The 17,674-nt window shown below is 44.5% G+C and overlaps 1 protein-coding gene across 1 annotated transcript in view; it reads left to right on the top strand.

The window, feature by feature from the left end:
- The window catches only part of LOC138448779 (cholinesterase-like), a 457,734-nt gene extending 440,690 nt beyond the window's left edge, over positions 1-17,044 (top strand). The window contains exon 4 of the mRNA XM_069604720.1: positions 16,802-17,044. Within this exon, the coding sequence (XP_069460821.1) occupies positions 16,802-16,809 (8 nt within the window). The 3' untranslated portion in view covers positions 16,810-17,044. The remainder of the gene's footprint in view (positions 1-16,801) is intronic.
- The last annotated feature ends 630 nt before the right edge of the window (positions 17,045-17,674 follow it).

Genomic DNA, 17,674 nt, shown 5'->3' on the forward strand with positions numbered 1-17,674 from the left:
CAGAAGTCCTCCATCCCAGCTAGAACCCAATTTACCATCCTTTGGAATGTAGCAGGTGCATTTTTCAGTCCAAAAGGCATAACCTTAAATTGGTATAAGCCAACTGGGGTAGAAAATGCAGTTTTCTCCTTGGCATGGTCTGTCAGGGCTATTTGCCAATAGCCTGACGTTAGATCAAATGTGCTGAGGAACTTGGCTGCACCAAGTCTATCGACCAACTCATCTGTTCTAGGCAAAGGGTGGACATCAGTCTTGGTGACTGCATTAAGAGCTCTATAATCCACACAGAATCTCAATTATTTGGATCCTGCCTTTGGTACTAACACAACTGGGCTAGACCATGGATTAGTAGAGGGCTCTATTACCCCAAGGTCAAGCATCTTGCTGACCTCCCCTTTGATGTGGGACCTTACATTCTCTGACATTCAGTATCCTCTGCTTTTGACTGGCAGACAGTCACCAGTGAGTATATCATGCTGGCCCCAAGGGGTCAAGCCTGGTGAAAGTGAGAACAGGGAGGCAAACTGATTTAATATAGATTTGCACTCCTCTTGTTGCTCAAGTGTCAGATTTGAAGAGAGATTCACTCCTTCAATCTTTTCATTCAAGGGTAAGCCTCTGAGGAGATCAGGGAGAGCTTCACTCTCTTCTTCCTCTTCTGATGAAGCTAAAAGCAAGGCTCCTACTTCAGGCCTGGTGACATACGCCTTTAGTCTGTTGGTGTGGAAGACTCTGGGAGCCTCCTTGGGATTGCCCAAGTCCACCAGATAGTTCACCTCTCCAAGTTTACCCACAACCTTGAAGGGTCCCAACCATTTATCTTGCAAGGCCCTCTGCCTTGTTGGAATCATAACTAGAACTAACTGGTCTTGAGTGAACTCAAACATGTTAGCCTTTTGATCATGCCAATGCTTGACCAAAGCTTGTCCAGCTTTCAGGTTATCACTAGCTTCTGCCATCATGTGTGACATTATCCTCCGGAGACCTATCACATAGTCAGTCACTTTGACTGGCTTGGGGGAAGGCGCACTCTCCAACCCCTCCTTAATCAGGGCCAATGGACCTCTGACTGGATGGCCATAGAGAAGTTCAAAGGGAGAATAACCTACTCCCTCCTGAGGGACTTCTCTATAAGCAAAGAGAAGGCATGGCAGTAGAAGGTCCCACTTTCTCTTAAGGGGTTCTTCAAAAGCACCTATCATGCTCTTCATCGTTCTGTTGAACCTTTCTACCAATCCATTTGTCTGAGGGTGGTATGCAGTTGAGAGAGAACTTGTAAGTAACTCCACAGGTTTTCCACATGGCTTTCATGTAGTGGGACATAAAACTTGACCCCCCTGTCAGAGATTACTTCCTTAGGAAACCCAACCCTGGTAAAATTACCAAGGAGGCCCTTAGCCACATCCTGAGCTGTAACAGTCCTCATAGGAATTGCCTCAGGGTATCTAGTAGCATGGTCTACTACAACAAGGATAAACCTGTTGCCTGAGGAGGTTGGAGGATCAAGGGGACCAACAATGTCAATCCCTACCCTCTCAAATGGGACTCCCACTACTGGGAGAGGCACTAAAGTTGCCACATTCTTGGAACCAACCTTACCAGAAGTTTGGCAGGTGTGGCAGCTCTTGCAAAACATATCTACCTCACCCCCCATTTTTGGCCAATAAAAGTAGAGTGAGAGCCTTTCCTTGGTCTTCTTGAAACTCAAGTGACCAGCCAAAGGAATCTCATGGGCTAGTTGCAAGAACTGTTGTCTGTTTTCTTGAGGTACTACAAGCCGCTTGTAGTCTCCAGGTGCAGACTCAGTCGGTTCACTGTAGAAGAGGCCATCTTCCCAGTGCAACCTATACTTCCCAGGCTCCTGCCCATCTGCCTGAGAAGCTGCCTGGTGGCGAGGACCTTCCAGAGTTGGACATTCTCTTTGTCCCTTACTGAAGTCTGCCCTGTTGGGTCCACCTTCTGCCAGTAAAGACTGCAGCTCAGGATGGTCAACAGGATCCAGATCTCCAATAAGTTCTTGGCCTTGTACTAGCTCTTCTTCAGAGTCTAGTTCAACCACAAAGGGATGTACCACCCTCTCAGCCTCAGCTGGAGGTGGAGTTACAAGTGTAACTTTGGACAACCTAGTGGAAGTCCTTGTTGGAAGCACTGGAGTGCTTGCGGCTGGCTTCTTCTTTAGAAGTCTTGGGTTGCCCCTTTGCTTATGTTGATTTTGAGACTTCAGTAAGTAGCTCCAGTGGAGAAGCAGTGATATCTTTCTTCATCATCTCCAGAGAAGAACCTCTCATGGTTTTCTCTCTTGCAGGTCTGGTTACCTCCTGTAACCTTTTACTAGGAGGTCTGGGGGTGTGTGACACTACTCCAAGAGTTTTCAGGTCATTACCCAACAGAACCCTTCCTGGTACCTCACATTGTATACTGACAGGTATCTTCACAGTCATATCATTGCACTGGATGAGAACTGGTAATTGGGGAAGCATCTGCACAGGCCCTCCAGCTAACTTGGTGAGGCGTTTGGGTGCCTTAGCAACATCCTCTGCCTTGAAAAATGATTCATCCACCACAGTTATGCTGGCCCCAGTGTCCCTAATGGCAGGAATCTCCTGACCATTCACCTGGACACTGTCCTTATAATACTCTTTAGTATTATCTGGGATAGAATTATACACATCTAAATTCTGTTGTTCCCACAACCCCAGGGACACTAAAGAAACACTGGTTGAGACTCCTATTGGAATCATCAGCCAGTAGTAGAACGTTTCCACTGGCAATTTGTACTTCCTCCTCTGGAGCGAAGGCTAAGGAGACAGTGTGGACCCCTGAAGGTTTACCCTTACATCTGGGATCCCCTTTCACATGATCAGTAGAGCTACACACATAGCATTTACCAAATGCTTTTTGGAATGGTGGCTTGTCCTGACCTCCTTCTGGTTTGGCACCAGAAGGTACACTAGCCTGATTTGGTTTCCCTTGTGGCTTACCCTTATTGTTTTGTTTGGGCCCTGATTGGCATTGGAATTATTAGAATTCTCTTTGGAGCCCTTTTTAGGCTGTTTCCCCTCATCCTTTTTCTGAGTTGCCCCAGAGTCCTTGTGAGTAGCCCTGTTGGCAACCCACAAGTCAGCAGCCTTAGCTAGCTTCCTGGAATCTAATTCCTTTGAATCAGCCAAGTGCTGTCTGAGGTCAGGAGAGCAGGCATCATACATTGACTCCAACATCACAAGATTCTTCATTCCCTCATAAGTGTTCACCCTGTAACCCTTAATCCATCCCTCTAAGTTCTTCAAACTTTCACTCACCCAGGTAGCCCAAGGGGTACCATCATGCTTTTTGAGGGTCCTAAACCTCTAAAGGTACTGGGAAGGGGTCTTCCCAAATCTAGCTATTAAAGCTAGCTTCACACATTCATAATCCTTCTTATCCACCTTCCCCAACTCCATTACCACATCAGATGCAACAGTGGGGAGCCTAGAGAACAACCAAGGAAGTAACTCATTCCCTGAGATGTCCTGGAGCCCATGATTAAACTCAAACATAGCCAACCAATCTAACACATCCAACTTAGGCTTATACATACCCACAATCTCTTTAGGCATCCGGGGTCTTTTGGGACTGGTACTCCTAGAGGATCTGGAGAGAGAAGCATTTTCAACAGACAATTTCTTCATCTCTAGCTCATGCTTGAGCTCCATTTCTCTGAGCCTTAGTTCTTGGTGCCGTTGTTCTGTTTGAGCATTACGTCTTTTAAACTCCAATTCAAGTTTCATTTTCTCTAGTTCCATACATTGAGGACTAAATGTGGGACCTGGCAAAGGTCCACGAGGTACAGCTGGTAGAGCAGACAGAGGCCCAGGGGGGACAATTACAACAGCCTCACCCTCCTATTCTGACTCTGCCTCAAGATTATCAACACTTTGATCAAGATCAATATCATCACTTTTATCTACATTTTCTGGGAGAATAGGTTCTTCTGAACCATCACCCAGACTTTGGTTTGCTAACAATCTTTCTATTAGCACCATTTTCTTGCCTTTAGTCAGGAGATTCTTATGATTACAGAGAACGCTTAAACAGTCAGCAGTTTATGTAGCAAGGGACTCTTGACTATAACTTTCCATCGTTGACAGGTTAGAAAATAAACTTTTTAGTGCAAAGCTTTATGGTTAGTTGCACTAAGGTATCTAAAAGCACACTAAAATGTATACTCAAAATAAATCCCACCGCTCTACACCAGTGTTAGGCAGAAACCTGTGCAGTTCCCTTAGGGACGACTGCAAAAAGTTTAAGACCACAGGAGTAAGCAGTAAACCCAATTGGTAGCAGTCTGCACCACCCAGATTTACCTGGTAGCTGTGGCTGAGCAGTCACACTTCACGTAAGAAGAGTTAGGCAGTTTATAGAGTATACACAATAGGGCTAAAATTACAGTAGAACAAGCAAACACTGACCAGAGCTTTGGTATAAAAGTATATCATTATTTATTTAAAAACACACTTATGAAAATACACTGGCACTAATATATCAAGCAAGTTCAAACACAGTCACTCTAAGTATATACACCTCCCTAGTTAATTATTCGACAAGTCTAGGTTAAGACACTACTTATTTAGCAAAACAGAGGTGAGTGTGTAACCGTAGATGGCACTCCAATAATTTGTTTAAAAGGGGAGAGAAAAAGCAGAATAGGAAAATAAGACAGTACCAACACTTTTAAGAAACCACAGCAAGTCAAGCAAGGCAGGGTCCACTGTAGAGCAAAATGTTCATAGGCCAGGCCCACTCTTGGAGAGAGCAAGGCGGAATGTGCCCAAGATCACACAGTGGAAATGCACTCAAAGTCTTTGTAGGAAAGTCAAAAAGAGGTTGGATCAGTTCAGAAAGACAATGTTAGCAGGTCTGAGGTCAACCCAGTTAGAAAGTCAAGTATTTACGGGACACCTTGGACAATCTGTTGCAAGGGAGACCAGGCGGGACACAGTACCTGAAATGGTGAGAAAGCTCCAGCGGTGGCAGTTGTTCCTGGCAGCGGGTGCAAGTCGTGGCTTCAACCAGAGGAAGAGATGATCTCGACGAGGAAGGAAGCTGGAGGTCCTTGGACTGCCAGGGAAGAAACCAGCCGCGGAGTTCCCGATTAAAAGGTACGACCCTTTTATTCGCGGTAGTGGTGAAGCGTGCCTATCCGGCCGTCGGGGTGCTTGGCACGGGCGATTCGACCACGAGACGTCCAGGAAGGCGAAAAAGCCGAACTGGTTGGTCCCACCAGCTCAAAGGGAAGACAACTCTCCTCGAAGAAGATCTCCTCTGTCGTCGGGGAAATGGTGAGTTCGTACAGCAGGGCTCCACCGGTGGTGTCGTTGTTGTAGATGGCTCAGCTTCTCCCCTCTTCGGATTCTTTAGGTCCTGTGGCGACTTCTGAAGTTCCAGTCCCCAAAGCCCTGCTTTTATGCAGAAAAACCCCCATTTATCAGCCTAGCTGTCACTCAAACATGCTAAGTGGTGAGCCGGGCGGCTCACCACTGGGCCAATCACGCAAGAGTCCGACTTGAGTTGCCAAGGCAACTCAGTCCAGGGTGCCTAATCCCCCTCCCACACATCCTGTAGACCCCAGACAGAGTGGCACCATTTGGAGGGCTTCTGTGGAGAAGCCCGCCAAAAAGTGGAACAAAGGGCTCGACTTGGGTTAGAGTTTCAGAGGCAAACACAAACGCCATTTTAAAACCGAGTCCTGACAACAAGACCCAACCGGGGAATAAATATTAAATAAATAACCCAGCGATATCTTTAACATTGCACCAAAAAGTGGTGCATTTTAAATCAATGGGAAAATCCCATAGGAAATATTCCGGTGGAATATTTTGCATGGTATCCACTGCCACCAGCCAGAAACTCGACAAGGGGGGACTGGACAGTGCCCCCTTGGAAAACAGACCCAGGGGCAATCGAATTACCCCTACCAGTATTTCCACAATATGATGGTTTGTACTGGTTCTGTTCACAATTTGAGACTAGTAAAGCCAATGGTGACTTTACATGCCCTGGGAGACAGTAGTCGGTCCCAGGGTATGGAGTCTATGTTTGGGGGTCACTATGACACCCCTGTGTTACTGCACTGAGGGTGCTGTGTAACACACATGCCAAAAACACGTGAAGCCCTATGGAGTAAAAGACCCCATAGCCCATAAAACACATTTACAGTCAAAGAACATACTCAAATCATGCCTAAGAGTGGGAGAAAAAGAGTCTCACTCTTAGCAGGAGAAAAAAATAAACCCCAAAAATCCAGCAAAGCTTCTGGGGGACTCACTAGGTTTGGGAAATTAGCCTTAACAGAGAATTCTCCCTAACACAGACCGCCTAACAGATTACATGTACCAATCTACTTTTACACACAGACAGCTAAGTAGCACCTAGCTTTCCTGTGTATCCCCACTGCTTACCTATTCTTGCCTGCATTAGCAAAACTGCATTTAGGTTGCCTGTATATTTCCATTAGTTACCAGCCATTGCCTACCTATTCTTGTGTGTATTAGCAAAGCTGCATTTAGGTTGCCTGCATATCTCCATTAGCTACCAGCCATTGCTTACCTATTCTTGCCTGCATTAGCAAAACTGCATTTAGGTTGCCGGTATATTCCCATTAGTTACCAGCCATTGCCTACCTATTCTTGCCTGTATTAGCAAAGCTGCATTTAGATTGCCTGCATATATCCATTAGCTACCAGCCATTGCCTACCTATTCTTGCCTGTATTAGCAAAGTTACCTATTTTTGCCTGTATTAGCAAAGTTTCATTTAGGTTGCCAGCATATATCCTTTAGCTACCAGCCATTGCCTACCTATTCTTGCCTGTATTAGCAAAGCTACCCATTCTTGCCTGTATTAGCAAAGCTGCATTTAGGTTGCCTGCATATCTCCATTAGCTACCAGCCATTGCCTACCTATTCTTGCCTGTATTAGCAAAGCTGCATTTAAGTTGCCAGCTTTCTAGCCACTTAAACGAGCATACTATGTATTTGCCACTAATCTACACTGTTCTACTTAGAATTATCCTCAATTTGATCACCCTTCACAACTTGAACATGTCCCAGCCACAGAGCCAGTTACCTCATGGAAGTGTACCTCCTGAGCCTGCCGACATGGCCACTAAACCCTGCAGTCTCCAACATCGAAATCTCAAACATCGCGCTAGACTCCCAAGAATTTATGATCCTCTAACTAATGCCCAGCCCGCTACCAACCACCCTAGGCACACCTTGCATACTACCAATATTCCACCATACACAGATAACTATGGCTAACACCCACTACAACTCAACTGTCGACTCCTTAGAGATTCCACCTCACCCCCGAAGTGCCAACACAAACTTCAGTCGCGTTCTGCTCTACCTACCCTATTTGGCATAAAAGGCGCCCTAATAAACGCCCGCTTTATGGTAGCCCATGCCACTGAAATAGCGGACATAATCCAAAACGAATACATAGATCTCCTGGCCATCACCGAATCCTGGCTCCACCCCGCAGCAGGACCAGCTATCATGCTAGCCATTCCAGACAACTATACTCTTATATGTCTGGATCGCACCACTTCCAGAGGTGGAGGCCTTGCTATAATTGTTACAAATAATTTAATGCTAAGACTTTCCACACCCTACAGTACTAACTCTTGTGAATCCCTCACGGCCAAACTCACCATTGCCAACAATCAAACTATCACCATTCACCTGATATACCGACCACCAGGCCCCCTAGATTCCTTTGAGGAAGACCTTCTGAACTTACTATCTGACAATTTAAAAAAACTCCACTCAGTGCCTCATCATTGGTGACTTCAACCTTGGATTTAATGACTCACGAGACTGTAATGCCCTACAGATTAATAACTCCCTTGAGGAACTAGGATTTACCCAAAAGATTGCAGAACCCACACATATCAAAGGATATTGCCCAACCACTATCACCTCCATAATGCCTCAGCCCTGGTCCGACCACCACCTGGTATCCTTCACCCTAGAAGTCACACCACTTATGAACAATAGTATCTTAGCTCCTACTGCTCCTACCAGAAATAAAAAAAAATATTACTCCTGAAAATCTTATCCCTCTCATCCTCCCTACCTTAAACTCTATCTCAGATAAGTCTGACCCAGCCACCATGGTAGAAATGTACAACGAAGTGATGCTCGCCTCTCTGGACGCTATTGCACCACTGAAGATTAGAAAGAGCAAACCCCGCCAACACCTAAATACCTGGTTCATGCCTCTTCTGAAAGATATCAGACAAAAGAAACATCTAAGTGAAAAAATCTGGAGATCAAACCCTTCAGACATCAATAAAAATAACTTGAATAAATTAGCTACCCTTTACAAAAAAGAAATTATCTTAGCTAAACAAACTTCCTACAACTCCCGAATTTCTCAAGCCAAATCCAACACCAAAGAATTGTTCGCCATCCTGAAGGAAGTAGAATCCCCTATCCAAGTTCCTGACTCATGCTTAAGGATAAGAACTGGTGCACAAGCATACAAAATGCCCTTGCCAACAAGATAACAATGCTCCAGGCGAAGATTAATAACAAAAAAGCTACCATAACTGCTCCAAAAACTGATAGCAAGGGCACCACCTCTAAGACTGCCACGAACACATTACCAATTCCTCAATCCACTTTAACTCCACCCACACCAGACACCCCTCACTTCCACTTTCCCAAAGTCTCCACCAAAGAAGTCGAGAAAGTTATCCTCACCCTCAAACCTTCCAACTGCCGGGGCGACCCATGTCCAGCCCAAATTATAAAAGACACAGCCCGTGAACTCTCACCCTTCATTACCAAATTTATAAATGCTTCATTCACATCAGGCACCATACCTAGCAACCTGAAACACTCCTGGGTCCTCCCTCTCCTTAAAAAGCAAAACTTGGACCCCTCCATCCCAACTAATTACTGCCCCATAACCACTGTGCCATTCCTACTTAAAATCCTAGATAAAGTAGCATACCTACAAATTCAGCACCATCTGGAACTAAACCACCTCCTAGGAGTTTGCCAGTCTGGCTTCAGACCACAGCATGGTACTGAGACTGCACTCCTAGACCTTAAGGCACAAATAGACACACTAAGAGACAAAGGTAAGACGTCACTCCTACTACTCCTTGACCTCTCTGCCGCATTCGATCTGGTAGACCACTCAATACTCTGCAACCATTTGGTCATGGCAGCCTGCTTCTCTCAATAGGCAGTCGCATGGATATAGTCATTCCTAGATAACAGGACAATGCGAGTTTTCTCTCCTCTAGCAGCCGCAGACCCCGCACCTATAACCTGTGGCGTACCCCAAGGCTCATGTGTATCTCCTCCTCTGTACAATATTTTCACAAAGCCCCTTTTCGATGATCTAGATGGTCTAGGTATCACCTACACTAATTATGCAGATGATACACAGATCCTCATCCCGTTGACGGGAGATTATGACAAGGATTTGGCCTTTGTGAACAGAGTCTACCTCATCATCCAGGCATGGATGGCCTCCCATGGTCTATGCCTGAATGATGACAAAACCGAACTCCTCATTCTAGGCACATCGTCCAACATTAAAAAACTAGGGTCCCAATTATGCCTCCTTCATAATTGACAACAACATCACTACTGTGGCCAAGGTAGTCAAAACCTTCGGCTTCTACATAGACTCCACGCTTACCTTTGGTAAACAAGTAAATGCCACTTCCTACACCTGCAAATTAATTAGAGCAGTAAGCCCTTCCTTTCACCCAACAACTGTGTCACCCTAGCGAGAGCACTAATCCTGTCTAAATTAGACTACTGTAACGCCCTATACATAGGCAGTAACAAATACATTACTTTCAAAATTCAGACCCTTCAAAATAATGCCCTGAGAGCCGCCCTAAATTTCCCCAAAAACGCCCATATATCAGACCATAGGAGATCCACCAATTGGCTCTCCACAAAAGATAAAATCCTCCTCAAAACTGCATCCTTGACACATAAATGCCTTAACCATGCAGCCCCACAATACCTTATACACAGATTCACTAGACAAACAGCCTCTCCCCCCTAAGAAAAATCCAATTCTAACTTTGCTAGTACCCAGATTTAAGCTTGTTAGGGAGAATTCTCTGTTTAGGCTGAATTTCCTAACCTAGTGAGTCCCCCAGCAGCTTTGCTGGATTGCTGGAGTTTGTTTTTTTCTCCTGCCAAGAGTGAGACTCTTTTTCTCCCACTCTTGGGCATGATTTGTGGTGTTCCTTTGAATGTTAATGTGTTTTATGGGCTATGGGGTCTTTTACTCCATAGGGTCAGAGGTGTTTTTACTATGTGTGTTACACAGCACCCTCCGTGCAGTAACACAGGGGTGTCATAGTGACCCCCCACCATACACTCCATACCCTGGGACTGACTGCTGTCTCCCAGGGCATGTAAAGTCACCATTGGCTTTACTAGTCCCAAATTACTAACAGAACCAGTACAAACCATCATATTGTGGGCGTACTGGTAGGGGCAATTTGATTGCCCCTGGGTCTGTTGATCGAGGGGGCACTGTCCCGTCCCCCCTCGTCGAGTTTTGGCTGGTGGCAGTGGATACTACTTTTTATATTCAACCGCAAATATATCTCTATGGGATTTTCCCATTGTTCGAGGCTAATACTTTTTAACATAGCCTCTAACATACCGCCGGTTTATTTATTTAATATTAATTCGCCGGTTGGTATTTTCTGCCAAAACTCGGTTTTAAAATGGCGTTTGTGTTCGCCTCTGTAACTCCAAACCAAAGGTCGAGCCCTTTGTTCCACTTTTGGTGGGCTTCTGCACAGAAGCCCTCCAAAGTGGTGCCACTCTGTCAGGGTACCACAGGGGGTGTTTAGGCACCTTGAACCAGGTTGCCTTGCCAACTCCGGTCGCACTCTTGTGTGATTGGCCCAAGTGGTGAGCCACCCCGCTCACCACTTAGCATGTTTGATTGACAGCTAGGCTGAATGAATGGGGGTTTCTTGCATAAAAGCAGGGCTTCGGGGACTGGAACTTCAGTAGTCGCCACAGGACCTGAAAATCCAAAGAGGGAGAAGCTGAGCCGACCTGCTACGACGACACCACCGGTGGAGCCCTGCTGAATCGACTCACCACTTCCCAACGACAGAGGAGATCTCCCTGCTGGAGAGTCATCTTCCCTTGACTGGTGGGCACAACCAGTTTGATTTCTTCTTCGCATCCCAGGACGTCCAGTGGTCGAATTGCCCGTGCCAAGCACCCCGGCAGCTGGATAGCCACGTACCCTTGTACCGCGAATAAAAGGACCGTTCCTTTTAATTGAGAACTCAGCGGCTGGTTTCTTCCCTGGCAGTGCAACAGACTCCTGTTTTCCTCCACGACGAGATTCTCTCTTCCCCCGGACGTAGCACCGACTTGCACCCGCTGCCAGGAACAACTGCCCCCGCTGGAGCGTTCTCACCATTTTAAGGTACCGTGTCCACCAGGCCTCCCTTTCTAAAGATTGCTACAAGGTAATAATAATCCCTTAACCTTCTGGACTGGGCTGGCCACCTTGACCATCTAACTGGTCCCTTTCTTTGGTCCAACTCTTTTACAAACCTTTTGCGAGACTTCTTTGTGCACTTTCAACCGTGTGACCTTGGACACATTTCGACTGGAGCCTCTTAAAGTGGGTCCGGCCTTTTGAACTTTGACTCTACGGTTTTAACCTGCCTTTGTCTCCTATACTGTTCTTCTAAAAGTGTTGGGATCTGTTTCTATCTTTGCTCTGCCTTTCTCTCCCTTTTCTACTGATTGAATAGAGGGTCATCTGTGTTAAGCGTTCACCGCTGTCTGAAAATAAGTGTTGCTTTAACTAAGAGTTGTCTATTAATCGTTGAAGGGAGTGTATATCTTTTAGTGACCGTGTTTCTGAACTGCTTAAAAACTTAGTGCCAGTGTATTTATTAAATGTGCTTTTAAATAAATAATTATATCTCTTTTACACCAAGCTCTGGTCAGTGTTTGCTTGTTCTACTGTGTTCTTTTGACCTATTGTGAATACTCTGTATACTGCCTAACTCTTCTTGAGAGAAGTCTGACTGCTCAGCCACAGCTACCAGGTAAATCTGGGTGGTACAGACTGCTACCAATTGGGTTTACTGCCAACCACCTGTAGTCCTAAATCTTTTGCAGTGGTCCCTAAGGGAACTGCACAGGTTTCTGCCTAACACCAGGCATTCAGTCCACTCCAGACTCTCTGGCACCCAGGATGTGTATTGGGAACAGACATCCCAGCCCACATCCAGGAGGCACACACAAGGCATGCAGAAGCCTGCGAAAGCGTTGGGTTTTGTGGGAAAGTGCATGACCAAATAAGGACGGACCCGGGTCGGCTCGACCTGGGGAAGGTGAAGGGGCAAAACGGTCAGAGGACAGGACAAAGAACCTCGTGGCATGGCCATTTTGGAGCCAGGCCACTCATTTGTGCCAACTGCGGTAAGCGCGGATAACATGGCGAAAACAAGGGTTAAAAACACAAGAGAAACGATAGCTGCCACCAGTCCTGTCCGTGACACACTTGCACAGTTCATAATAAATCCAGCGAGAGGTTCTAGGGCCTTTGGAATGACTAGAGACCCAAGAGCGCGGTAAAGTAAGTTACAGTGCACTTTTGTTTCATGTTGCACAAAAGCTGCAACATGAGGAAAGGACTAAGGGAAACGAAGTCTCCCAGTACTGACTGTCTTAAGGGCATGTCAGTTTCCCCATAAGAATTGAGCGAAAGCCCAGAGGAGTGCGGCAGAAGGCTGCGCTTCTCTGGCAAAGTGTAGATCAGGGTGTAAAACAGCAGCAAAAAGTTTGAGGGTTCCCACATGGAGGGAAAATTACATACAATATCAAATCTTTCCTAACAGTAAACAAAACTCTTCTTGTTTTCAACTGTATATAAAGTTGCATGCTGCCTCAATTTGGCATGAATGCAGTCATGATACACCAAGGGAAAACTAAGCAGAACTATCACTGATATGGGGTACTGCCTTCATATTCCCATACATGTTCAGATGCTTCCATACGGAAACTTCCAATCCTCACGCGATGCCATTTTAGGCCATGTTAGCTTAATATGCCAGGTATGGTCACGTTATTCAAGGGACAGCATCCTATGCCAAAGTGCATCCTTAATCACCCAAATGCTGCCATCCTATGCCAGGTAAAGCCTGTTACGACAGGTATAGTTATATGTAGGCCCACAGGGCAGGCATATGTGCTCCTATTATTAACCAATTGTAGCCTATTTTTTATTTGCATTTGGTTTAAATAAACCTTTTAAAAAAAGAACGTTATTTTAAAACAGGCCAATTCGAAAAAAAGCATTAGAGAATCATAATAGACACAGAAAGAGTCCACACACAAATTAACATCTTATCTAAATATCGAAACACTTAAATTCACACACATAAAAATAAAACCCTCATGTAGAGCAGAGACTACCTTCTGTTGCAATCGATTTTTGATTTGATTTTTTCGCTTTTGCTTACGCTCTGATCAAGGCATAATAATTAATAAAATGAGTCCAACACTCAGAATCTTAGGAAACAACATATTTGTGAAATCACTAAATTAATCACTTACAGAAGTTTCACAAATGAACATCCTATCTCAATTAAGATATTCTAAAGTGCATATACATATTAAGAAAGACTCAATATCTAAAAAGTCATTACAATGCATTTCAATGTTTTTAAACCACAGCTCACAGCAATTCATAATATATATTAAAAGATTATTCAGACACTAAGATTCTTATAGGTTATTTTGTTGCAATCATCAACAGGCGATCATAACATAATTACCCATTTCTGTCAAAGTTTAGGTCACAACACTCGTTTAGTCGGGCTCAGACACTAAATAAGACCGCAAATGTTGGTTAGGAAATTAACCACTTCAATGTTCAAGGCCACAGCAGAACCAAATAGCATGTCCCACCGTAGAACGTCCAGATTTACTCTTTCCAAGTCAGTTACAAATCTCTGGAAATAACTAATTTGTTTAGGTTTAAGGGTCTCACAATAAACTAGCAAATGTTTCAGGGTCTCTTTCTCTAAATTGGTTCCATAAAATCTACATATTGAGCAGCAGTTACCCCGTCCTCCTCTTATTTCAACTATCTCTCCCGTCAATAACACATTAAATCTAAATCTCAAGTGCCCATTACGTACAGTCTTATCAAGAAACCTGATCAAATACAATTCAGGAGTTGCAAACTTCTTATAATGAGAGATTAGATGGTAATATAATTTGGATTTCCCCAACATCAGCATTGTTTCTGCCCAATCTGCAAGTTGTAGTAATTCCTTAACTCGTAGGGGATTACTTAAAAGTGTATCTGTATTTAATCCCAGATTGGCCATTTTAGACTGACAAGATGACTGTAGAGTTAAAAGAACAGTAGAATTTGAGTTGCCTTCTCTGAGGTTAGAACCTAATACACCGTATGGAGTCTGATTGCTATTTAATAACAGCTTTCTAAATAAGGACATTCGACGCCATTCCACTAATGAAATCAGAGACTGTAAACCCAGTTGGTACCCAATTGCAATGATGCACACTGACTTCGGTAAGCGGTGTATAATACACTTCCAGATTAGGGATTCTGGTTTTTGTGTCTCCTTATTGAACCATTTGGGGAATAGCTCCAAACCATAGATAATTTTAGGGACCACTTTTAAGTTATATAACCGCAATAGTGGGACAGTGAACATTTCCCTCATCATTGCAATTAGGCCTCGAACCCTCTCGATTAAAAACTGTCTCTAATGGATTTTTAGATTTTTACTAAATATTGGGAAACCCAGATATCTCATCGTACATCGCTGAGCCAACTTTTCATGTTTAATGAACCACGTATACCCAGTAGGTGTTTTAAGACTACTCAGTCTCATGATAAAAAAAAATTCCCAATGTTTTTAAGACCGTTAAGGTTCAGATATTCAAGGAAAGTTATTATCAGATGTTGAAGTCCACAGGGTGTTTGATCAACCAATATAAAATCATCAACATATGCGCACCACGCTATTCTTGTACCTTCTACTATAGGGGGCATATGAGGCGTTGTCCAGGCAGTGCCCTGTGTCAGAAACATAATGGTTAAAAAGGGTAGATGCTAAAATACAATCCTGTCTCAACCCATTAAAAATTGCTACTGGGCTTGATAGTTGACCTTCAGTATTTAAACAGACATAAATGTACGATGTTTCATGAAGGTGTATAAGGATGGACAAAACTTCAGCAGGGATCCCCATTCCATCTAGCTTGGTCCACAGTGTGGATTTATCTACGAGATCGAACGCCATGGCCGCTATATACACAGGAGTTGCCCCTTGCTGCCATGCTTTGTCCTGCAAGAGAGTGACTAACAATCCTCCCACTTCCGTCACGACACCTCTTCGGAAACCATATTGCTGTCTTGACAAAATGTCTTTATTGGACGACCACTCCTCCAACTTCTGCAGAACCAGGCCCGCAAACATCTTTGAGTCAGCGTCCAAAATGGCAATTGGACGATAGTTCTGGGGATCCTTTCTGTCCCCTTGTTTGAAAATGGGGATAATATATGAGTAATGCCGAATAGTCTTAGTCTTAATTATATTCTCAATAAGGATCGACAGAGCCTTCGACCAAAGATCAGGGTTTCCCTTGAAGAGAGTGTTCGACAACCGATTTGGGCCCACTGCCCTCGACCCTCGATGAGCTAGATTTTTTGATTTGTGTCATTATGTCCTGAACTGGGAATGTCAAATTCCAAGGAGTGTGTTTAAAGAGGGACCAATCCGTACTGCTCTTTTTATTCAAATATATCTTTTCCAAAGTGGCCAGCCCACACTCCTTCCTGAATAGGTGGAGACTGCACTGAGATTTGGGTTCTTTCCAAACTGTTAACCAGCAATCAAAATTGTCTCGCCAAGACGTCTCTTAGCGCCAACAACATAGATTTGCTGTCCTTCGGTAACAGGGAGGCTCTATGTTCTATGAGCTAGTTCTTAAAGATCTGTTTCGTCCTCCTCATCCCCTCCGTTTTCTCCTCCAATGGCAATCTCGAATTCCATAGTTGCCGAACAAGTCTGTTGCGTCTATTTTTATTTTGTCTGATTAAATTGTCATACAGATGTTTATGTTTTACATGTTACAGTACTTTCAAAGGCTTAATTGAATCCCTAATTAATTTACCCACATATAGATTGAAATTGTTGTGAGTAAAGAGTTCTCTCTTTTTATCAATGGTTGTACCTGCAATGTCTTCCAGAAAGTGCGCGTTTAGTTTTATGACAATTGTAGCCTTATTTCAAATCCCAGCAGTGGCAGATTTAAGATAAAATGACCTCATAGAAAAAAGTCCAAACGGCACTAGGGTGTGAAGATGCGGCTGATATTGTTGATGAGTTCTGAAGTAGGCAGATTCTGGGTGGTCTAGGGCTTTAAAATGATGCATTTCTATGGTATTGTTTAAGCCCAAATCAAACTGAAAAATGTGCAAATGATCTAATTTGAGGTTGAGTGATTTACCCAGGATCACTCTATTTGATCAACTGTTGAAGACAGGATTTGAACCTAGATATACTGGTTTCACAATCTCCACTTAAGGCAGTAGACCACATCTTGAGTTTTGCACAGAGAGTTGTTTGCATTAAATTAAGCTGATTTGTAAAGTGTGACATCAAATGCTATATTTACCTAACAATATAACAAGTATGATCCCTTTTCTTTTTTCCCCATACAGTGATCTGCTCCCTTACATATTTGTTTCCTTTTTTGCAGCACTGTAAATAACAGATCTTGCTGTTACGCAGTATAATCGCAATCGTAATATCAACATGGAGTATAGAGGAAAGCTGAGTTGGCTCTACTGGATTTCAAACCTGTGACAGACTGCAGGATGAATGCAGTTACTAATAGCGTGGACTTTACTCACTGAACCATTTCCATCCATATCTGTACACTGTACAAAATTGTTATTTCTGAGATTTAAGACAGAATAAAATCGCTTTGTACATTTCACAATTAAGTGTCACACAACAAACTGCATACATGCCAACATTCTGTGACCAAAAATCTGTAGGAATCTTAAAGTTTCAAAAATAGTCAGTCGAGGAGGTAATGATAGGAATAGAGCGCGTCAGCAGCCCATTGTCATTGAATGTGCCCGCCGTTGGTGCATTCAATGACAATGAGGCGCCTGCCACGCCTTCTGCCATCACGCCAGCTCGGGGGAGCCCTTGAAAGACTCACCAGAGTTGACGTGGTGGGGGGGCTAATGGCGCCTTTTGTGAAAGGCACTCGCGGCGGAGGGGCGCCTTTAGCCCACCGCCGTGGACGCCTTTTACATCAAAGGCCTGCATGCTGCGCCTTCTCCCGCTACGCCAGCTCGGGGAAGTCCTTGAAAGACTCCCCCGAGCTGGCGTGGTGGGGGGCTAATGGCGCCTTTGACCAAAAGGCACCCGCGGTGGAGGGGCGCTTTTAGCCCACCGCCGTGGGTGCCTTTGACATTAAAAGCCTGCATGCTGCGCCTTCTCCCTCTACGCCAGCTCGGGGGAAGTCCTTGAAAGACTCCTCGAGTTGGCGTGGTGGGGGGCTAATGGCGCCTTTTGCCAAAGGCACCCGCGGCGGAAGGGCGCTTTTAGCCCACCGCTG

The sequence above is a fragment of the Ambystoma mexicanum genome, chromosome 1p (assembly GCF_040938575.1).
Source record: "Ambystoma mexicanum isolate Mex_15411 chromosome 1p, UKY_AmexF1_1, whole genome shotgun sequence".
NCBI lineage: Eukaryota > Metazoa > Chordata > Amphibia > Caudata > Ambystomatidae > Ambystoma > Ambystoma mexicanum.